The sequence below is a fragment of the Medicago truncatula genome, chromosome 5 (assembly GCF_003473485.1).
Source record: "Medicago truncatula cultivar Jemalong A17 chromosome 5, MtrunA17r5.0-ANR, whole genome shotgun sequence".
NCBI lineage: Eukaryota > Viridiplantae > Streptophyta > Magnoliopsida > Fabales > Fabaceae > Medicago > Medicago truncatula.
Genome location: NC_053046.1, coordinates 34,282,638 through 34,306,044, shown reverse-complemented (window position 1 = coordinate 34,306,044; position 23,407 = coordinate 34,282,638). Strand labels below are relative to the sequence as shown.

Genomic DNA, 23,407 nt, shown 5'->3' with positions numbered 1-23,407 from the left:
CCTCCATTAAAAACAAGTTCACGTGCAGTTAAGGTTGCTACAAAGCAGAATGGCGATCCAAGTACAGATTGCTTCAATATACCTGGATTTCCCGGTGTTCCAGGCCTACCAACATGGCCTGGTATTTCGGGCATTCCTGGATGGCCCGGTGTAACACCTGTAACTCCTCCATTAAAAACAAGTTCACATGCAGTTGAGGTTGCTACAAAGAAGAATGACGATGCAAGTACAGATTGCTTCAATATACCTGGATTTCCCGGTGTTCCAGGCCTACCAACTTGGCCCGGTATTCCAGGCATTCCAGGATGGCCCGGTGTAACACCTGTAACTCCTCCATTGAAAACAAGTTCGCGCATAGTTGAGATTGCAACAAAGAAGAATGGTGATGCAAGAACAGATTGCTTCAATATACCTGGATTTCCCGGTGTTCCAGGCCTACCAACATGGCCCGGTATTCCCGGCATTCCAGGATGGCCCGGCACAACAAATCCACCTCTAACTCCATTAATACCAAGTCCACCATTAATACCAAGTCCAGTTCTAATTCCTCCAGTTCCATTAGTTCCAAGTCCACCTCCACCTGTAACTCCTGCAGCTCCATTAGTACCAAGTCCACCTCCACCTGCAACACCTACAACACCAAGTCCACCTCCACCTGCAGCACCGACCACACCAAGTTCACCTCCACCTCCTACAACATCTACTCCACCTCCACCTAGTCCACTATTTTAAATTATCAGATGTTGCTAAAGTTAAGTTAAAATAATGTTGATTGTATTCTTAGTGCTATTTATGTTAAAAGGTTGGAAGTATATTTGGTTTAATTATGAGAATATATTTCCAGAATTTTTATTCCGTGCTTGCAAATGACATATCTTATTTTATCGTAAACCTCATAATAAGTCACAAACTTTTTGAAATAGTCAACAGTGTAAACTTTTTGAAACTTAGAGGACATATTGAAGGTCAAATGCATCTAAAGGTCCTTTAAGTTTTTCGTTTTTCCTAAAGTGGTCCTTTAAATTTCAAAAGTCCAAAGTGGTCCTTTTAGTTTTTGAATCGTTTTAGAATCATATTTTTCCTCTGAAAGCTACGCAACAATGGTCTATGAATAAACTCTTCTCCATTACCTTCTTCACTTTGTTCAGTTGGTTGAACTTTGATTTGCATTGTGCTATGAGGATTTGATCTAATCAACTAATGACTATAATCATAAAGCCTTCTAAATTGCTCCTTAAATGACGGAAAGTGTGATTCTGAAACGATTCAAAAACTAAAAGGACCATTTTGGGACTTTTGAAACTTAAAGTATCATTTTGAGAAAAACAAAAAACTTAAAGGATCTTTAGATGCATTTGACATATATTGAAAGTAAGGTGTCATTTAATTTGGGAAAGGAGAGTTCTTTCCCACCATGGGAAAGTTGATCATGTCCATTAGATTAAATGAGGAACATATTCCTATCATACTCTCTCAACCACTAGATTATTTTTTTATACTATCTTTCACACTCTCTCTTTCATGTCCCCAAACACTCATACCACCACCACTAAATCACAAATTCAACAACCACTTTGACCACCACTGCACCACCACACACCACCATGGTTGCTGCCGGAAAACTTGTTAGCGTACCATTTTCAAGGATCAAACAAAAATTGTCAGTCACAATTTATGATTGCACAGGACGAACGCCTTCAGAGATTGTAAATAATACGAAGATCATTAAGTCACAATCACTTGTTCCTGCTTTGAGTTAATGGCTTTGTTCAGAATGTCTTCCAGATCCATCAATTGCTTTTATCATTCAACATTGATGATATGATTATGACTTTAATCACTTACGCGTACAGTGTATTTTAAGAAAATTTAATTATGTTATATTTTTCATAGATACATGCGCAGATCCTGAAAGCTACTAATTCATTTCTCTATTGGAAGTATCATACGGTCATACCTGCTTTTGTTTTTGTTTGATGTGTTGTTACCTACACCATCCTATTAAATGCTGAAACCATTTTCACAGTTCTTGCAACATCGAAGAGCATGGGAGAACCTGTTAGAATGATCCCTGAGGCACTATCCATTATGATTCACACCACCAAGATAAAGAATTTTGAAGATCCATGGTAGATTTGGTGGTGGTCAAAGTGTGTGAGAACATGAAAGAGAGAGGGTGGAAGATAGTGTAAAAAATAATTTAGTGTTGAGAGAATATGATAAGAATGTATTCCTCATTTAATCTAATGGACATGATCAACTTTTCCATGGTGGGAAAGAACTCTCCTTTCCCAAATTAAATGGTACCTGAAAGTAAAACTTCAAGGAAATATTTGGCATAGACATATAATTTATGAGCAATGCTATAGATAGCGACATAATTATGACAAATTCTATGGTACACCCAATGAATTTGGGTGTATCGGTACACCAAGTCGTAAAATTAATAATAAATCAGTTGTTTTTTTGAAGAAAAATAATTATTTTCTATCATTGACAACTAAGATAATTAAATTTTATTTACCAAAAGCTTCGACGAAATAAAATTTAATTTTTAAGAATTTTTATTACTCATAACAATGAATATTGATTATTTTTTATGACAAAATGTAATTTTTTTAATATAATCCTTATAAACAATGAAATGATGTTTTCTAAAATATAAATATTGACAAATACCTTTTTATTTCATTAAACTGATCGTTAATTTATAAATTTTGTGCAACAAAAGTACCGGTACATTTAAAATTATGGATGTACCATAGAAGTTTCCACATGTTATATCCGGAACAGGTCAAGAATAGAAATGGACCAATGAAAAATCAGGAACCAGCGGAAATCAAGGGAAGTTTGGAAAATAAATAGAAGTGAACAACATAGGGCAGAGTAGAATACAAGTTCGGGATTATTTTCTCGCGTTAAATAGTATTTCCCATGACTTAAATGAACACTTATGCCACCTTGCTCGCAAGAAAACTTATGAATATTACTAAAAGAAAGAAATATATGATTTACATATTTATTTATGTGTGAACCCAATATACAATATATTAATAATTTATACAATAAATATATTAATAATTTATACAATAAATATGGACATAAATGATGTTGTCTTATACACTAAATATGTTTAATATGGACATAAATTATCTCTTACTAATATATAATATATTAATAATTTATACAATAAATATTTTAAATTCTAATAAAAATCAACCTTCAATTTGATACTGGATTTTGAACATAGACCTCCCTTCTCCTTTATTAGAAAAAAATATAAAAAATCAAGATGTGTCTTGCAATATGTACCGCTATTAGGGAATGTGAGATACTAATTGCATTAAAATTCAAAGTCAACAAAAAAAAAATCTAGTAAGATAAATCCAATATACTACCAAATGGAATCGAGAAGATAGAGGCCGTACGCATGATCTCCCGTAAGTGTAGATGGATGAAATGTTGTCACCTCTCTCTATCGAGAAGATGAGTGAGAAAGTAGATAAAAAATAAGCAAATAACAGTGAGACTAACATGCAAGCAAAAATCAAATGCAAGATATGAAGTAATGAGGGAATAAAAATAGTTAAGTCAAGGATGGAATAAGAAGATCTTAAACCTGTAACTAGAATTGAAATTCTGCTGAGTTGATGAAGGAGGAAGAAAATTCAATTGCTTTAGTATCAATGATTTCTTTACTAGGAGGTTTCTAATGGAGTGATTGATAGTAGTAATTGCTTGAAATTTGACGAAAACAATAATGTGTGATTAATGATAATCAATTGCCAAGATACGTTGATAGTATTGGTTGTGTATGTTTTGGTTAGTGAAGAATTAAGGCATTTTAGGCCAAATCCAAGGTCAAATCGGTCCCAAATAATAATATTATAGATGGCCTCGTCCACTCACCATCTAGCTCTCTTATATATAGAATACATTTTCACCCTAGCTTTCACATCTTTCATGTAGAAAACTTTTAGTTGATTCTAATTACTTAAGAAAAATGGTTTCTAAACTAACCTTCCTTATCCAAGGCCTCTTGGTCATGATTTTTTTAATCTCTTTCGTGGTGGAAGCTAGGCACTTGGGTAAGATTTCCTCAATCTCTGAAAAGAATGAGTTTTCAATTTTCCTCTGATTTTTGTAGTCATGATTATTGAATAAAATACAATAATAGCTTCAAGATTTACTCATCTCATGATTGAGAGTTTTACCTTTGTACAATGCTCATATAGACTTGACCATAAATGATACAATATATATGTATGTTAACAACTATGACTAACAAAATTTGTGAAGTTTGTTACTCAAAAAAAAAATTGTGAAGTTTGTGCTCATTATTCCTAAATTACTAATTTTAAGGAAACTTTGATACAAAATATGTGTAATTTTATTTGAATATGATTCACATTTTTGTAGTTGAAACAAAGCGAAATGATGTGGACAGAGTCAAAGATTGTGCAAAAACAAGTGGTAAAGACAATGGTGATGCAAATTTTGATTGTTGGGTACCCCGTCCATTGAAACCAAGTCCACCATCTCTAGTTGAGGTTACTACAAATCAAAATGTTGTGGATAGTGTCAAAGTTTGCGCAAACACAAGTGGTAAAGACGGTGGTGATGCAAGTTCTGATTGTTGGGTACCCCATGATCCATTCAGACCAAGTCCACCATCTGTAGCTGAAGTTGCTACAAATCAAAATGATGTGGACAATGTCAAAGATTGTGCAAAAACAAGTGGCAAAGACAGTGGTGATGCAAGTTCTGATTGTTGGGTACCCCATGATCCATTCAGACCAAGTCCACCATTTGTAGCTGAAGTTGCTACAAATCAAAATGATGTGGACAGGGTCAAAGATTGTGCAAAAACAAGTGGCAAAGACAGTGGTGATGCAAGTTCTGATTGTTGGGTACCCCATGATCCATTGAGACCAAGTCCACCATCTGTAGCTGAAGTTGCTACAAATCAAAATGATGTGGACAGTGTCAAAGATTGTGCAAAAACAAGTGGCAAAGACAGTGGTGATGCAAGTTTTGATTGTTGGGTACCCCATGATCCATTCAGACCAAGTCCACCATTTGTAGCTGAAGTTGCTACAAATCAAAATGATGTGGATAGGGTCAAAGATTGTGCAAAAACAAGTGGCAAAGACAGTGGCGATGCAAGTTCTGATTGTTGGGTACCCCATGATCCATTCAGACCAAGTCCACCATCTGTAGCTGAGGTTGCTACAAAGCAATTGGGATGATCGATTTTCTAAGTTTAATATTGGCCAAATAAAGAAGACCATGTAAAAGTCGAAATGCCACGCATGCAACAATATATCCTCTTATGCGGGTCAAATTATGTGCTCCTTCCTTTCCTTTGTGTGTCATTGTCCATTAAATATATATATATAAATAAATGAAAGATGTTATAAGGAACTTTCCTTGTAAGCATGTCGTTATTATTAATGAGATGCAAAAATATGGTTAATCGAATTAATAAATAAGGTTGTATTGATTAATTATTGAGGTTTGATAGTTAAACTGATTTTAATCGAATTAATAAATAAGGTTGGATAGTTGAACTAATTTTAATCAAGTATTAAAAGAGTTGAAAATTTAAGTTTGAATCTCAGACTAGTGTTAAGAAAGTGATCTAACAAAATTATTATCATATAAAATATTAAAAAATATATATATCTTGAATACCATTACCACTAAATAAAAACTACACCAATGAATCAAAAATCATTTTTCCTTTATAAATTATTCATTATGATAAAATAATAATAATAAAATATATAGTCATGAGAAAAACGAGGGACGCATTGTACTACTACAGTTCCAATCTTGATCACATTTAATTCAGTTTTGTATCCTCCAACTAACTCAAAATTGAGTTCTTCGATCTGAACTGAAAAGATGGCAGAGAAGGAAAACGGAGTTACAGTAGAACAAGAGAGCTTCAACAAAAAGAAGATATACGACGTCGTTCAGAGTTTGATATTAGAACCTTGTGATACTGCAAATCGAATCAAAACCTCACTCTCTCCTTACATTCCCGAAGCTTCTAGAAACTACACTCGCCGTGTTCTTCGTTGGTCTCGTCAAGGCTCTTCCCTTCGACCTCTCCTTCTCATTTCGGTTCGGTTACTCTCTCTTCATATTTTCTATTTCAAGTAATGAATTTCAGTGTTAATTCTTGTTGTTGTTGTTCGTATATTATTCCAACGCTTTAAATTTTGATTGCACGATGGTCTTAGATCTTCAAAATATTTATATTAATTAACAATGCTTGTTTTCATGAGTGTGATTAATGATTATAGATTACTTCTTAACAAGAAAAAAATCATATGAAAATTACTAAATTAGTAATGTTTTTCAGAGTTTTAAATAGCGAGTGTAGTTTATGTGAGCTTAGTTGGTAGGGACATTGCAATATAGAGTGGCCGCCCACCGGGGTTTCAATCCAGGATTTCCACTTATTCGAATGAAATTTCGGTCACTTGGCTACTTGACCAACAAAAAAACGGGTGCAATTATTAGTGTAAAAAAAATAAAAGAGTAATGATATTCGGAGACACATTTTTTCCCACTTCTGCGACACTTTGTTAATCATGTTAAAAAATGTGGTTAATTTAGTTGATTAGATATATTTTTTTCAATTCACACTCAATTGTGATTAACTCAAGTACATGATTAGGGGTTGGGTAGCTCACTTGGTTGAGCTAAGGGATTAACGGTCGAGAGTTCGAATCTTGACAAGGGAGAAAATATTAACGTAACAACTAACATACTAACATTTGTCATTCAAAAAAACAAAAACTCAAGTACATTATTAACCACATTTCATAATTTTGAATGTGATCAATCTAAACTAACTATTTACTCAGCTGAATTAACAACAATTTTGCATGTGATTAACCGGGTGTCGCAGCCCGTAGGTGTAAGGAAAATTGGGTGTCCATGAAACACTTTGGTGGGGAAAAAAAATAGTGGTTGCAGTAACAATTGGAATGTTAATCATGTTTTGATCATTGATATTGTAGAGGATCACAATCGATGAGCCTCAGTTGTGGTCGCTTTATAGTTTCAAAAACATCAAAAATCCGTTATATCCCAGTCTTGATTGTGGTTGTGGACCGCTCCTTTATTTAAAATCCTTATGTGCTTATCCATGAAACATGTAATACTAAGTAAAATTAGTCCTCAATGAATATTAGACTATCATTATGCAAGTTGACTTTGCTGTGTAAAATGTTAGTTTTAGACTTTTAGTTAGTTAGTTAGTTACAGAGTAGTTAGTTAGTCTGTGGCTTCTATATTTATTTTATGTGGGACTTGGGTTTTCCCATTACACCCCCTCACTACATCACTATTGGGCTCTGGTGTTTATAAGCCATTTGGTTGCTCTTTGTTAATCAGTGAATGAGAAAGATGGCATTTCAGTTTCATCCTTCTGGTTGTGTTTCCTGCAATATTTGTGTGTAATAAATCTCATTCTCAGTATTGAAATCATGGATGTTGCTACACCAATTCAAGAGAACATGGTAAATGAAATTGTTAAGCTGCATAATTATCCATATTCTTGGTGTAATCATCATGTTAAGAAAATGGGGTATCATAAATTATCCTTTTAGCTGAATGTTTATGGTTTCTTTTTCACATTGCTGCAGGTTGGGACAATTGCTCTTGTTGCCTTGACAGGACTCCTTACCTTTATGCTTCTCCTTCTGGTTGCAACTATCAATGCCATCATCGTCTCTCTTTTCATTTCTTTGGCGGTAGCCGGAGGATTCTTGGCTCTTTTCTTTGCTTTAGTGACAGCAATATATATTGGAGCATTATCAGTAGCCATATTTGCAATTTCGACGGTTGTGTTTTGGACAACCGTGGCTATTCTGATAACTGCAGGTAACTAGCTGTTTCCCAACCTTTTTCTTTTCTCTTTAATTGCTTAATCTTGTTTGCTATTTAAATTGTTATGAACATTTTGATAGATTAGCTATAGATTAAATTTTCTTAGCGACATGTAGATATAAATTGGACTATGATACATGCTGAGATTCTGAGTTTCAATCAAATTGCTTTTTTTTTAATGAAGACTGGCATTATTTCAGATCTTCGATTGGGCCAGTTTCTTGCATTACCCTGTATAGAAAGATACTTGAATCTTCCCAAAGTGTGTGTTCTGGTTACTGTATGCATTTTCATGATATATTGATTGTTTTCATTTTTGCATGTAATTGTACATTGACTAGACACAATCTTGTTGACATCTATGAAACATTAACACACACACACAGGCACAAAACCAACACAAACACATAGAAACAGGTATCAATGTCGAATGAGTATCATACACTGACACCTAACACAATTAGGAGATTAAATGATTATCTGATAATTATTTGAGTGCTGACACACTGCCAGCCAGTCAAAATAGTTTCTGAATACCAGAATTACCTGATGGAATTCTTTCTTTCAATCTCAACTCAACAATTTGGAAATGGATTCACTGCAGTTGACATTTCCAACAGTTGTGATCTTGGCAATAGGATGAAAATCGATCAGCTTTGATTTAAGTTGTATTCTATATCTAGTTTAATAAGTTCAAAGTTAAAATACAAGTAGCAGATCTCCATCCAATGGTTGACATTCACCGACTAAAATGATTGCATTGTTTTGCGACTATAGGAAACCTAGGTCCACTGCTTGTTTACAGATGTAGCCACATCAGAGGTTCTGTGGTAGCTCTTACTATAACATGACAATGCATTTTGTCCTTGCCAGTCTGAAATCAAATACAATGCTGAAGTTTTTAGCTTTCTGAGATGGATTTTTATGTAAGATTGCTTTTTATTTTCTCCTTTTTTTTCTGGTCTAACACTAGTATTGCATGAACATGAAAATATACGAGCAGGATGGGTTGGATTCTTTTGTACTGCATGGTTAATAGCTAGCAAGAGCCTTGGATTTGCAAAACACTCATTTAGCGTGAGCGGCTCAGCAATTTCAAATTATTCTGCTGCTTGGGGTAGCCGCAACCTTTCACACAAACATTCTGATTAGGAGCTGATCACAGGCAGGAGCTTATGTGTTGAGTTACATGTGGATGCTGTGAAATAGCAAAAACTTCTTCTGTCGACTGGAATATTCCCAAATCCCACTCACTGTTTGGTTTCGATGGCTATGATTATGTTTGTACTTATGAGCTGAGAGCAGTGTTGATAAAATATGCTGGTTGTATGTATTGTGTTACACAATTAAGGGTTGAAAAAGTATTGGCTTTTCTTTGTTAGCCTACGTTATTACCTGGTATTGTACAACTTAAAGCATGCATAAAATTGCATTTGTGTGGTTAATAATGTAATTTTGAAATGTTTGTAGTTTATTGATGTGCTTGTATGAACAAAAGTGTATATGCGATATTAATGTAGCTAGCCATCATCATAAAGAAACAGATGTGAAAACATCGGGTATTCAGTTGAAACCAGAGCAGGATCATATTAACATGCGGTCTATTGGTTCCAAGTTCCAACATGCCATTTTATGTCTGCAATTTTTATAAGTGTGATTGAAATTGACCTAAATTGGTGCAGAGTGCCAGCATCCACGAGCTAGCCTCTCCCAAACGATATATTTTGTTGGGAAATGTAGCACAAATTCTTAGTTTTCTCCAAATTTATATAAGGGAAATACTAAAGAGTGTCCTTAGGGCATTGGTGAAGAAAACAAAAATAGAAAAATTGTAGGCAAAATTACACAATTAGTCCCTTAACTTAATTTTAGGTAACACTTTCGTCCTTTATCTTTTTTTTTTTTTTTTGTAACGATTTAGTCCTTTATGTTATAAAATGACACTATTTTATCATTTTTGTATGAGATTTTTTCAATGAAATTTGATTTTCTTGACTAGTATGATGAAGATTTGCGTTTGTCTATGAGTTTGATGAATTTTTTTATTATTTTTTTCATAAAAAGGATAACTATGTTGTTATTTTATAACATAAAAGACTAAATCGTTACAAAAAAATAAAGGACGAAAATGTTATTTAAAATTAAGTTAAACGACTAATTGTGTAATTTTGTCAAAATTGTATTATGAAAATGAAGGAAAGTTGTGAATTCAATTTTTTAAAAGTCAAAAAATGTACAACTTAAGACACTTGTTAGCATTGTCTCTTGGGAGCTTTTATGAGCATCAATCAATTGTATTACACCTAAATTTATTTAAAATTTTAAGTTAATACTAAATATGTCGTTTTCATATAATTTTTCTCAAAACTCTTTCTCCATTGTCGCACTCTAAACTTTCACACCCTCTCATGGATGTGCAATGAAATATTAAAGATTATGTCATAACATTTTCCATTCATACTCTATTGCGCCCTCTTCTGCATATATGTAAATAAATTTCTTCTTTTTTTACAATTTTTCAATGATGTTGGTTGTCTATCATGTCTTTTTCCATGTCCTTTGTCTTTTCTGGAGAAGTAGTTTTTATATAGTGTGTGTTAAGGCAAATTCTATGGTACACCCAATATATTTGAGTGTACCGGTACACTCAAATTATATTGATGAAAAATAAGTTGTTTTTTGATGAAAAATATTATTTTTCATCACTTTGTGAGTGTACTGTATAAGTTCCGTGTTAATTAGGTTTAAGTGTTAATCGAGGTTAACATAATTTAAATTTAGGTACTCTATCACTTAAAAATTAAAATAACTTTAACGCAAAGAATGCACAAATCGTAAAAAAAATTGTAGTACTATAATTCTTCTAAACAATAGAATCATATTTCATAAAAGTAATTATTTTTTTAGATAGATAGACGAAATGACAAACCATCATAAACTAACGCACATAAATGGAGGTATCAAGGTTCGAACTCCTGTGATGCGATGGCATTCAACCTAACAATTTCGGGTGATTTTTAATTTATTGATTTAAGACTTCTAAAAATAAAAATTGACAAAAAAAAAACGACCATGGTGTAGTTAGTTTTACTTCTCTGCCTGTCTCCCCCAGTTAGACTCTCGCCGTCACCCAACTGAACTGCCCTGACAATCCCGCCGTGATTCCTCCGTCACCCTCGGCGGCCACAATGTTAAGTCAGTGAATCTTCATGGCGGTAACAGCGACGGTGACATGCTTACTCCGCCGCCGCAGCAGCAGCAGAATCCATTTCTTCAGCAGGTTCTACTCTCCATCTTCTTCTGCAGCATTACTGTTAGAACCCGAAGACAAAGACGAAACTCCAAATTTCAACAACACCCCACGTCACAAAACCACAACAAAACTGCCTCATTTAGTTGCTAAAGTCTTCAAGTCCTTAAATTGGGGTGTTGCAAGGGAAATCAAGTTCAAGGGTTGGGTTCAAACTCATGGTTTTTCTCTTCAATCAATTTCTTTACTATCATCATTCACACTTATGCTTTCGCTTCTACGCCTTTAGAAGTCTTTATTTTGCTTAGAGAAATTGTTGAATTCTATAAAAAGGATGCTCGCGACGCTAGCGAATTGTTTTCGATATTGCTTCATTCGGCATGTCATGTTATTGTGTTTGATATGCTTATCAAAGTTTTTGCTTCAAATTCTATGCTTGAACATGGCATGTCATGTTATTGGGATTGAAGTTGATATTATGTCTTGCTATTTCTTGTTGAAATGTTTGGTAGATGCAAATAGAGTGGGTGATGATGATGATGATGATGGTGTGAGTGTGAGGTGTTTTTTTGAGGATTTGAGAAATTTTGGTCCAACGCCGAATATCCACACTTATACAATCATGATGAATTTTTATTGTAGAGATGTTCGGTGCAGTGCTGATATCAGTCCGGCTTCTGAGATTTTCGGGAACATTTATAGGAGTGGGGAAACCCCGAATGTTGTCACGTATAGTACTTATATTAAGGGACTTTGTAAAGCTGGTTCTCTTAGGGTTGTATGGAAGTTAATTTGTAACATGTGCCGTGAAAACCAGCCAATCAATAACCATTGTTTTAATGCTATCATGTATGGGTTGTGTCAAAGAGGTGAGTTAGATGAAGCTTCACAAGTTTTGGAAGAAATGAAGAGCATCGGAATATTGCCCGATGTTTATGGTTATTATGTTTTTGTTAATGCTAAAGATGTTGGGATTGAAGTTGATATTATGTCTTGCAATTTCTTGTTGAAATGTTTGGTAGATGCAAATAGAGTGGGTGATGATGATGATGATGATGATGATGATGGTGTGAGTGTGAGTGTGAGGTGTTTTTTTGAGGATTTGAGAAATTTTGGTCCAACGCCGAATATCCACGCTTATACAATCATGATGAATTTTTATTGTAGAGATGTTCGGTGCAGTGCTGATATCAGTCCGGCTTCTGAGATTTTCGGGAACATTTATAGGAGTGGGGAAACCCCGAATGTTGTCACGTATAGTACTTATATTAAGGGACTTTGTAAAGCTGGTTCTCTTAGGGTTGTATGGAAGTTAATTTGTAACATGTGCCGTGAAAACTAGCCAATCAATAACCATTGTTTTAATGCTATCATGTATGGGTTGTGTCAAAGAGGTGAGTTAGATGAAGCTTCACAAGTTTTGGAAGAAATGAAGAGCATTGGAATATTGCCCGATGTTTATGGTTATAGCATTTTAATTGATGCCTTCTGCAAGAATGGAGATGATAAGAAAGTTGTTGACTTGAGGGAGGATATGAAGCTCAACCAAATAAAACCATCCATTGTTAACCACACTTCCATCATCCACCGTCTATGCAAGAGCAAGACTATGCCGATGCAAATCGTGATGAATAAGTTCCGTGCTATTGGTGCTTCGGGTTGCAAATATGATCAGACTATTTATGAAACTTTAGTTGATGGATTTTGCAGGGAAGGTGATATGGTTTCAGCCGGAAAGCTTTTGGAGGAAATGGGTAGCAATAATTTTGCTCCCTCTGCTTTTTGTTATTGTAGTCAAATTAAGGGGTTCTACAAATTGAGACAATTCGCTAACGCGTTGAAAGTTTATAGTATCATGCAAAAACGTGGTATAAGGCCAGATACCATCGCTTGCAATCATATCCTTAGTATTTACTGCAGGAAGCGTGAATTCAATGAAGCCTTGGCATTGTCGGAGGAATTCCGGGATCATGGAGTTTCCCTCAACCCATATTCATATAATGAATTCATCAACAAGCTTTGCAGAGAAAGTTTTCCAGAAAAAGCACTGCAGCTTCTGCCAGTAATGCTTAAAAGGAATGTACTTCCCGGAGTTGTTAATTATAGTACTCTTATATCTTGCTTTGCCAAACAGACGAATTCTAAAAAGGCTGTGAAGTTATTCACAAGAATGACAAAAGTAGGAATCACTTTCAACATCAAAACGCATACAGCTCTTATTGACCTATGCATCCGTAATTGCAAAATTGATAAGGCATGTGACTTATTTGAGGATATGGAAAAAAGGGGTGTGCATCCAGATCAGATTACATATAATACTCTAATAGCTGCTTTTTGTAATACTGGAGAAATGATAATAGCGAAGACATTATTTGATAGAATGTTACAGGAAGGCTGTTCACCAAATGTAGTTACTTATTCATGTTTCATTAATGCATATTGGAAGTTAGACATGAGAGATCAGGCTCATAAGTGGTATGACGAAATGAGGGCAAAGGGTTTGTCCAGATTATGTAGGTCATAAGTTTCCGTGTCCGGAAGTTGGTGCAATTCATGGAGTTAGATAGCTCTGTCAAGGCCTCCATTATATCCAGCTGGTATGTGTTTTGACATAGTTTCTTTCTTTTTGTGTTTTGACATCTCTATTATAATATACCATGTTATTCAACTTGCGTGTGAATTGTTAATCCATTTTAAACTGTTTGATTGTAGATTCATAATAAAACCTCTGTGGCTCAATAGTTGTATCACTCATTGTCATCCACTTATTATCAATCATGTTATTTGTTTTGGGTAATAATATAGTTATTTGTTGTGAATATCCTTCTAGTTTATATAACAGCTCCCTACTAGCTTGTATTTTTGTGAGTAATATTTTAACTATCATTTTTAAGTCAATAAAATGAGATCTATCTATGCAATTTCATTTTGGGTTATGCAACTTGCATATTAGATTGCCTGGTCTTTGTTATGAATAGAACTGTTTTTTGAATCGAAAGTTCATTGTTCTTTATCCACATGTTGCAGAAATTTGCATAGCTGTAGGCGATTCAGCTGGGGGAACTAAGCAAGTTTATGACAGGCGCTTCAGGTACACATTATTAATTGAAAGCCTACAACAGTAGAACCACCTGACAGGTGTGTACGCGCATGCGCACGCAGACACACACACACAGTCACAATTGTACACATTCATTCATGAGTTGCATACTTTCCCCTTCATGCAAGAGAGTTGTGGGCTTGGATTGGTAACAATGCTTAGGTCCACCAACTATGTTATACTATTCATTTTGTTATTAGAATAATAGGAGCGGTTTAGAACACGTGGTCATAGATGCTGCAATGTCAAGTCTTGAACAATTGTCCTAAAAGCTTAATTTGATCGATAAAGAGACCTGAGTGATTTTGATACTATCTCTGTAACAGTGCACAACCTCACTATACCTTGTGCTGAAATTTTACCTTTTAATTTGATGAAATAGAAGCTGTAAGGACTAACGCCTAACTAGTGACCACTTGTTGATGAGGCTCTGCTATCATATCAAGGGAAAATACTCGGAGAAGTTTAAAATCTTAGGTAAAAGACTGTACTGGATTTATTACATCTGTAACAAAAACTGTTAATTTTACCGGATTTAACTTGTTGCCTAATTTATGTGCTAGTTTTCCCTTCTGGTTGCAACTATCAATGCCATCATTGTCTCCCTTTTAATTTCTTTGGCTGTAGCCGGAGGATTCTTGGCTCTTTTCTTTGCTTTGGTGACAGCAATATATATTGGAGCATTATTAGTAGCACTATTTGTTATCACCACAGTTATGTTTTGGACAACTGTGGCTATTCCAATAACTAGAGGTAACTCGTTTGCCAACCTAATTCTTTTCTTTTTAATTGCTTAGTACTGTTAGCAATTTAAATTTTATTAGTTTTTTGATAGGTTGTTTAATTTGAGCAAAGCTATAGATTAAATGACTTGTAGATATAATATAAATTGGACTATAACACATGCTACGATTCTGAATTTCAATTTAACTACTTTTTGTTGAAGACTGGGATTATTTCAGATCAATGATTGTTCTAGTTTGTTGTGTTACCCTTTGTAGAGATACTTGAATCTTAAAGTATATTGTGTGTCTTCTGGTCACTGCGTACATTTTCATGATATATGGAATGTCTTCATTTTCGTATGCAATTGTGCATGGATTAGACGTATCTTGTTGACATTTATGAAGCATCGACACAGACACGCACAACATGGCACTAACACAGGCACAGACACTGACAATGATTTAAAAAATGAGGGATTGAATATAACCAAAGTGTGTCAAACACTGTCACACTGACAAACACCTTCAACCTGAAGTATCTATGCTACATAGATTGATATTGACCTTAGAACTCCCTAATAACCTAATGCCCATTGGAGATTAAATAATTTATATGCCATTGTTTGAGTGTTGCCACACATGCCAGTCAAAAGGTTTGCTATATACCAAAATTGGGTGATGGAATTGTTTCTTCAACCTCAACTCAATAAATTGGAAATGAATTCGCTGCAGTTGACATAATCCAACGGTTTTGATCTCTTCTGTAGGATTAAAATCGAATGGCATGAACTTCAAGTTGTTTTTTATATCCGATTTATTAAATTTAAAATACTAGTGGCCGATCTCCATCCAATGGTTGACATTCACCAACTGCAATGACTGCATTGTTTTGTGGCCGCATGAAATCCAGGTCCATTACTTGTTTGCTTATGCTAGCCACGATATAGGTTCTGTGCAATGCTTAACTATAACATGACAATATCCGCACTGAAATCTAATGCAGTTCTTTAAGGTTTTAGCTTTCTGAGATTGATTTTTATGTAAAAAGTTCTGTGGCAACTCTTAACTATAACATGGCAGTAGATTATGTATGGTTATGCAGTCCATTTCTTGGGTCTAATTTCTAGTATTCCATGAACATGAAAATAATACGTGCCAGGATGGGTTGAATTCTTTTACACCGTGTGGTTGGTAGGTACAAAGAGCCTTAAATTTGCAAAAACGCTCACGGAGCAAGAGTGGCTCTGCAATTTCAACTTATTCTGCTGCTTGGGGTAGCTGTAACCTTTTACACAAACATTCCAATTAGGAGCTAATCACACACGGCAGCTTATGCGCTAAGTTACATGTGGATGCTGTGAAATGTCAAAAGCTTCTTATATTGACTAGGACATTCCTAAATCCCGCTCACTGTTTGGTTTCCATGGCTATGATTATCTTAATCTTAATATTAGACTTTTTGGTGCCCTGTTTTAGGTATGTTTTTACAAGTGTCAAATTTTAAAGCTATCCGCATGTACATCACAAAAACTAAAGGTACACTTTTTTAGCCAAATTTAGCTCTCATGGTTTAGGCGGCAAACTCAATTTTTTGAAATTCAAATCCTCACTAAAATACAAAGAAGTTTCTCTCTGATATACATTTTACTTGGGAGAGTATACTTAGGGAGGGTATCTTTCTAGTTCCACTTCCTCAAAGACGCGTACCCACTTTCTCTCACTAGCAGCAGATTTCTTTTCCTCTCATAATCCGAAACCCTCTTCTCTCTTTGTTTACTTTCTTCTTCTCTTTCACTGTTTCTTCTTCTCCTTCTTTGTAAAACTCACTCTCAACATCCATGGAGAAACAACCTTCCATCAATTTTCTACTCTCATCTTTTAATCATTCTCAAAATTGATTATACGCACATCTACAAATCACCAGCGGTCACCGTGTCGGAGTTCGCTTCTGCTGCCCCGGATTTGCAGTTAGAAACTTCATTCAGGTTTTCTTAAGTGTAATTTTTTAATTTCGATTTTATTCCTCTTTTATCGGATACTAATTCATTGTCTATTCTTGAAAAACAATAAGGTTGAAAAAGCTTGCGGTGAAGAATGGAAATCGTGTCCGGTGAAGTAAGCATTTTGTAATGAGTAGTTTATTTTTGGGAGTTGTCATAGTTTTTTAATTTTTTTTTTGTCTGTTCTTTATAGTGGCTTCCTTCTTTGATATGTTTGTTTTCTTGACGGTTTTTTTTTATCATAAATATATATGCATGTCAGTAATTTTTGGATTTCATTTTCTTTTTTGATCGTGAAAGTGAGGACTCAAAAAGTATTTGAGAAAATGTCTCAAGATGAAAACTGATGATACTCAATAGGAAATGTTTCTATGTTCTTTAGCCTCTATATCAATTCGTATTTGCAAATTTCAAGTTTGATAATTAGGCATTAGTGGCTACAGCTATTATATACCACCGAGTCAATGACTATTTCGTACAATTTGCATATTTCCACACTTTAAATTTTAATTAATAGTTCTCTTTCAATCTACAATACAGTCAATATATACTTGAATGTAATAATTGTTTGATTTGATTCTGCTACCAATCTCATTGATGCTATGTTGCTTTGTACTTTTTCAGGTAGTTAACACCAATACAACCAAAGGTATTTTTCCTTTAATCAATTTTATGTTGGATTTTTGTAAATTTGTATTTTTCGTTGAATAAACGTGAATTTGTGGTGCCTTTGCTGCAGGATCAGTTTATTAGAAAACTACTAGCTTTGCAGTTTGTTTCATTGTAGAAGCTCTTTTATTAAGGTTATTTTCTAATTGTCATTTTTTTGGTATCAACTAGGATTATTATTTCCACTAAAAGACGATTTTCAATCGTAAAAGTGTTCTTATAAAATAGTTTTCATTTTGAGACTATACATGCGCGTTATGTTTTTTAGGCTTTTTATAGCAGAATATTATGTCATTAGCATGCCTCTTCAAAGTCAAACACAAAATGCTTTGTTGGTCCCCTAAAAAAAAGGATGCTTTGCTGTACACATGACCAGTCCCGTTACGTCTTCAATATTCTCCTTGGTCAATGTTGTCTCATTCAACACTTAATTTAACCCAGAGACTTACAATAACCCTAAATTGGTACAAGGTTTTCCCACCAAGAGAATCTTCCCAATTCACACAAACCAACCCATTTCCTTTTTCACTACAATAACAGGGATCGAAAATTTCTATTCGCAGAAGTTCACTACAGCCCATCCTTGAATGCCGGTTTTTTAAAGGGATGAAAATTTGAAATTCAATTCCGGTTTGTTAAAGGGATGAGTTTTGAGTAGGCAAGTTTTGGTTTAATTCATGTGCTTCTCTTGCAGTTTTCATGATTTTACACAAGTTTGATTGTGTTATTTATTTGCAGGATGTTGATGGTTCTTTTGAAGTAATGTTCAAATTTAAAATTTAGATAGTATAGGTGATGGTTCTAATAGTTTTTATTATTGATGTTTTAGTTTCATGTACTCTAGGTGATGATTTTTGTAAATAAATCTACTAGCATTGGTATGTAGTGGTTTTGATTTCTTTCTTTTTTCTTATTTATTACACAACAAAGATATCTAGGAACTTTAATCCCTTAGTCCTCTCCATGGATGTGAGAATATTTCGGTGGACAGCAAAGATATCTAGGAAGAACTCCAAAACATGAGATGATTTTGATTCATGAATTTGTGTCTCAAAATGGAATTGCAAGTGCAGATTTATCCTACCATATTCATATTTACCTCTCTTTGTAGATATTAGTTGATGTACTTTCATTGAGTCATTTTCTTTTGATGTACTTTCAATTTGAATCCCAGTTAGGAAATACGGGCTCTGTGTCATTATTTTCTCCACAGTTCTGATTGTTGCTTTCTGTTTATTTATTTTACTATTAATATCTATCTTTTTATTGTTTTTTGTAGAGATTGAGATGAGTAAAAAATAAAAAACATTATTTGAGTTTTATTTACCATTACCAACTCCGTTTCAAAGTTCAGGGTCCTATATACACTCCCTCATAAGGTACTATTTCACTGTTTTTCTTTACGTTTATAGATAGATATAAATGAACTTCATGTGTACAATCCCAAAACTCAACTCGGTTTGTATATTGCAGGTGCAATTTCTGGAAACAGTCACTCGTGGAGACCTGTAGCTTGGTCAATATTCACCTAACTTGGTAAACAACTTGTTGCATCTGTATTGTCTTTAGCTTGGGGCTGATTTCATATGTTTCCAATTCATTCTCTGGGGATTGTAATGTTTCCACTTCAAACCTCAATACATTGCCATATCCTCTATATGTTCAAATTCATAAGCACCTACAAAGTCAAAGGCCATTAGTATTTACTGTTCACAAATTCTTTATTGTAACTTTTGGACGGGGTTTGAACTAGTATTCACATTTCAGAAGTTTTTTGTTGAAGAAGCACTTGATTTTTCATTCTGGCCTGCAGTTTTTTTTAGAAGCACTCGAGAGAGTATGCTTAGAGGCACTTGTGAGAGACTGCTAAGATGCAATCCAATTACCTTTCTCATTTGCTTCTTTTGTTTTCCTAAGATCTGAATTTTCTTAAATTATATGAAAACTTGGGATTGTAGCTATTTGATATATTTTGTCTGGGATAAGTGCTATAGGTTTTTTTACTACCATAGCATGTCTCTAGGGCCATTGTGATGGAAGTTTTAAAGTACCCGAACCAAAATCATTTGATTAACTTGCAATGTTGAATTTGATCTATACATCTGATTTTGTGATTTGATTTGATTTCTGATTTTTAGGTGGAATGTTTTTTGGTATGTTTATGTTTGCAAATTAGTGTTCTCTTCTCAATCTTTACAATATTCATCTTTGATGGCAAGTGGTTGTTCATCTAATATGCAGAATTGGATTTGTGATTTGCATTCTGAGCTAGCTTAAGGAGTTGAATACATGACAATATGAATGGTATGGAGCTGTATTTGGAATAGCATATTTGTGTAAAGATTTAATGCATCTAATCTATGTGGGTGTGTATTTATATTAGCTTATTAGTATTTTACTTTGATATGAATGTTGGCAGCATCTCTCAAGTATATTAGTATTTTATATGAAAAATTGTTTGCTACCAGAAGTTGTTAATGCTGATTAAGTAATTTCTTGATTTGATGAATATGAATATGAAAAATCATTTGATTAATGCAGGATTCACAATTTTCAAGTTATCTTGCTCTTATTGCATTTGGATAATGAATATGAATATACTTTCACGTTTGATGTTTAAATCTACCAACCCAGACACACACATGGTCCCAACATGTAGACAAAGTAATAATTTGTGAGAGTGAAAAGCGAGGGAATATAATCACAAGTTTCGTATAAGTGCCAGATACTGACACTTGCACACACTTTTTCAACCTGAAAAGCTTGTGATACATAAGTTATTATTGATTTCATTACTTCCTAATCACCACGTGCACGTTAGAGACTAAATAATTGTTGAATGCCAAAATAGCTTCATGGAATTCTTTCTTTCAATCTCAACTCAATAAATTGGAAATATGACGAGCCATGATGAATTCTTTCTTTGATTAATTTTTTCTTGAAGTTTTTAGCTTTATGGGATGGATTTTTATGTAAGATACCTCTTTTATTTTCTCCTATTTCTCCGGTCTAACACTAGTATTGGATGAACATGGAAATGTGACGAGCCAGGAAGGGTTGGATTCGTTAATACTGTATGGTTGGTAACTACAAAGAGCCTTGGAATTGCAAAACACTGCTCGTTGAATGAGTGACTCTAGAACTACAACTTGTTCTGCTGCTTGGTGGTAGCCGCTACCTTCGGCACAAACATTAGAAGCTGATCACACGCAGTAGCTTATGCGCTAAGTTACATGTGGATGCTGAAATTGCATTTTTGTGATTAATAATGTAATTTTGAAACGAGTTGTAGTTTATGTACTAATATGAACAAAGGAGTATGTGATATTAGAGTAGCTATCACGAAGTAGAAAAAAAATTAAAACATCTGATATTTTATTGTAGACACAACGCATGCCCCTATTATATGTGATTATCACCTTTAATTCGTTATAAAAAATTGTGTTTATCACCTTTAATATAACTTGTGTGATTATTGATCTATTGATTTTAACTTGCCATTTCAGGTCCACATGTGATTGAAATTGATCTTAAATGGTGCATCATAACAATATTGATCTGTACACTCATCAACATCAACATTTTAGTTTCCTAATCAGGGTATTGATTCACATTTGCCAAGTTTTTACGCCATCTTTCAACAATGGTACTGATATATAACACACCAATCCACAAATATTTGTAATTCTTTAGGATATGGACACCCATAACGTAACAAAAATTGTCTTAAGAATGAGAAGTTAAGAATGCATATTTTGATTCCATTTATAAGTGAAATTCTAAAAGAATGCATTGCCAACTAGAGACACCACCATCCTTTAGCTACCTCATGCCACGAAACATCAATTGAACTTGGCCAAACCTTATCAAACACAAAAACCAGTCCTGCATGTTTAACCTAAACCTTTTAACAACTACGATACTCTTCTGAGCCTCCTAACACTGCAGCATGCTGCAGAATCTAGCCAATCATTCATCAACCTCACAACAATAACCTAACAACATTTTCTTTTCACCAACCAAATCAAAATGTTCTCAAGAGGGAGAGGGAGAGAGAGAGAGAGAGAAATACTAACACCCATGTCAACAAAGCTGTAAAAGAATATCTACTCAGTTAACTGAAACTTGCATCATATGTTTCAGTACCATAACCAAAAAATATATATAGTACTTTTTCCCTCAAAATAAAAACTAGAACATGATTTAGCAGTTAGCACCACTATCATTCTATCAACATGCATTAAACATCACTGATTCACCAACAGCATAAAACATTGTCCTACAAATTTAGACTCCTGTTATAACAGAAGCAGGCAGTAAACAATTTTGGCCATTATTTTGAGATCAGACGGCTCAAATTACACGATCACCAACTCAGTTCTAAACAACATGTGTCATTGATTTAAATCAGACAGTCAAAATCAGTAATTGTATGCACATCAAATCTATTTCCTTGTTCCACACTTCAAACACTAATTAGTTACCCTCCATGCCCTTAACTCTAAACCAACAACTCTAGGATATTGGAACAGTATCTACTACATTCGTAAGTTCAATTTTAAGGTAGAATACTTCTCGGCCAGAGTTTACTTACCTCCCGGCCGAACTGCCGATTATCAGGCGGCGCCGAGGCCCTCAAGACTCAAAGGGTTAACACAAAATAGAACTCAGTCACAAAACCATAAACAACTACTTTAAATTCAAATTAAGAAAATGAAAATAAGAACTACATTTTTCATTTACCTACAAACTCTTCCCTCATTGTTATATTCTTCATTTACCTACAAACTCTTCCCTCATTGTTATCTTCAATTCGTAACACAACACCATGAATCAAAATCAAACCTTGATTCTCCAATAAAATATACACATCTAGATTAAAACTAAATCAACATAAGAGAAACCACTTTCTGTTCTTTATCATAATTTCAATTTTTCAACATTGAGACAAAAAAATAAATAAAAAGAACTAACTTGTTAACTTACAAAGCAAAACCCTTCAAGTATTCAGGATCACGCTTAGCCCTTTCTTGAAACTTCAATAATAGGCATATGCATCCATAACACCAGTCCACAAATATTTGTAATTCTTTAGGATATGGACACCGATAACAGAAATTGTCTGAAGAATAAGAACGCATATGAAATGCCAAAAGAGCTATATATAGGCATTACTAACTAGAGACACCAACCTTTAGCTACCTCATGCCATGAAACATCAATTGTACTTGGCCAAAGCCAAACCTTAGGAAGTTAAATACTAGATGCTCCTATGAGACTCCTAACACTGCAGCATGGTGCAAACTCTAGTCAATCATTCAACAATAGACCCAACATTTGCTTCTGGATTCAACTAATTTTTTAACAACATTCTGTTTTCACCACCCAAATCAAAATGTTTTAAGTGGGGGGAGAGATGTTCAAAGTAAGAAGAACTTCTAAGACCTAAGCTGTATAACTGGATAAAGACTTTCTACATATAAATGAAGAGGTGCATAAAGGTTTAATTGTGTCATCAGCTGTAGAAATGAGTGGCTTTACAGCTCATAAACTATAGCAATTGAGTTCTCTTTTGAAAAAGAAATAGAAAAGATCCTACTCAGATAACTAACCCTTGCATTATATGTTTATGTACCATGACCAAAAATATTCTTTTTAGCCTTTTCCCTCCCTAGTTAAAACTATAAATTAGCACCATCATCAACAAGCATTAAAAATATTACCTATTAGCCGTCCCTAATTCATCAACAACATAAAG

General features: G+C 34.3%; 3 protein-coding genes across 4 annotated transcripts; all 3 read left to right on the top strand.

Moving 5' to 3' along the window:
- Nucleotides 1-5,793: 5,793 nt before the first annotated feature.
- On the top strand, nt 5,794-9,481 carry LOC11432091 (uncharacterized). 2 transcript variants are annotated; one of them, XM_013598745.3, is made up of 3 exons: nt 5,794-6,129; nt 7,662-7,899; nt 8,683-8,882. In XM_013598745.3, the coding sequence occupies exons 1-3, from the start codon at nt 5,908-5,910 to the stop codon at nt 8,754-8,756; spliced, it is 534 nt and encodes a 177-aa protein (XP_013454199.1). In that variant the 5' UTR covers nt 5,794-5,907; the 3' UTR covers nt 8,757-8,882. The 2 variants fall into 2 exon arrangements, with proteins under 2 accessions (XP_013454199.1, XP_003616200.1); XM_003616152.4 differs by lacking the exon at nt 8,683-8,882 and adding an exon at nt 8,909-9,481 and having other exon boundaries at nt 5,802-6,129.
- Nucleotides 9,482-11,597: 2,116 nt separating this feature from the next.
- On the top strand, nt 11,598-12,497 carry LOC11431624 (pentatricopeptide repeat-containing protein At1g62680, mitochondrial). The gene has a single exon (XM_024784963.1). The coding sequence runs from the start codon at nt 11,598-11,600 to the stop codon at nt 12,495-12,497; it is 900 nt and encodes a 299-aa protein (XP_024640731.1).
- A 2-nt stretch (nt 12,498-12,499) lies between these two features.
- On the top strand, nt 12,500-21,088 carry LOC112416095 (pentatricopeptide repeat-containing protein At1g05670, mitochondrial). The gene is made up of 12 exons (XM_024784185.2): nt 12,500-13,752; nt 14,183-14,246; nt 14,638-14,732; nt 14,819-15,008; nt 16,176-16,965; nt 17,052-17,095; nt 17,605-17,629; nt 17,720-17,783; nt 18,929-19,028; nt 19,123-19,185; nt 19,891-19,953; nt 20,701-21,088. Exon 1 carries the CDS (start codon nt 12,528-12,530, stop codon nt 13,677-13,679), a length of 1,152 nt encoding a protein of 383 aa, XP_024639953.1. The 5' UTR covers nt 12,500-12,527; the 3' UTR covers nt 13,680-13,752; nt 14,183-14,246; nt 14,638-14,732; nt 14,819-15,008; nt 16,176-16,965; nt 17,052-17,095; nt 17,605-17,629; nt 17,720-17,783; nt 18,929-19,028; nt 19,123-19,185; nt 19,891-19,953; nt 20,701-21,088.
- The last annotated feature ends 2,319 nt before the right edge of the window (nt 21,089-23,407 follow it).

Bases quoted from the DNA above. Each gene is read 5' to 3' on its own strand.
- LOC11432091 (XM_003616152.4), top strand. From the start codon at position 5,908: ATGGCAGAGAAGGAAAACGGAGTTACAGTAGAACAAGAGAGCTTCAAC. The intron at 6,130-7,661 runs GTTCGGTTACTC...ACATTGCTGCAG, and splicing joins GACCTCTCCTTCTCATTTCG to GTTGGGACAATTGCTCTTGT. The intron at 7,900-8,908 runs GTAACTAGCTGT...ATATACGAGCAG, and splicing joins GGCTATTCTGATAACTGCAG to GATGGGTTGGATTCTTTTGT.
- LOC11431624 (XM_024784963.1), top strand. From the start codon at position 11,598: ATGGCATGTCATGTTATTGGGATTGAAGTTGATATTATGTCTTGCTAT.
- LOC112416095 (XM_024784185.2), top strand. From the start codon at position 12,528: ATGTATGGGTTGTGTCAAAGAGGTGAGTTAGATGAAGCTTCACAAGTT.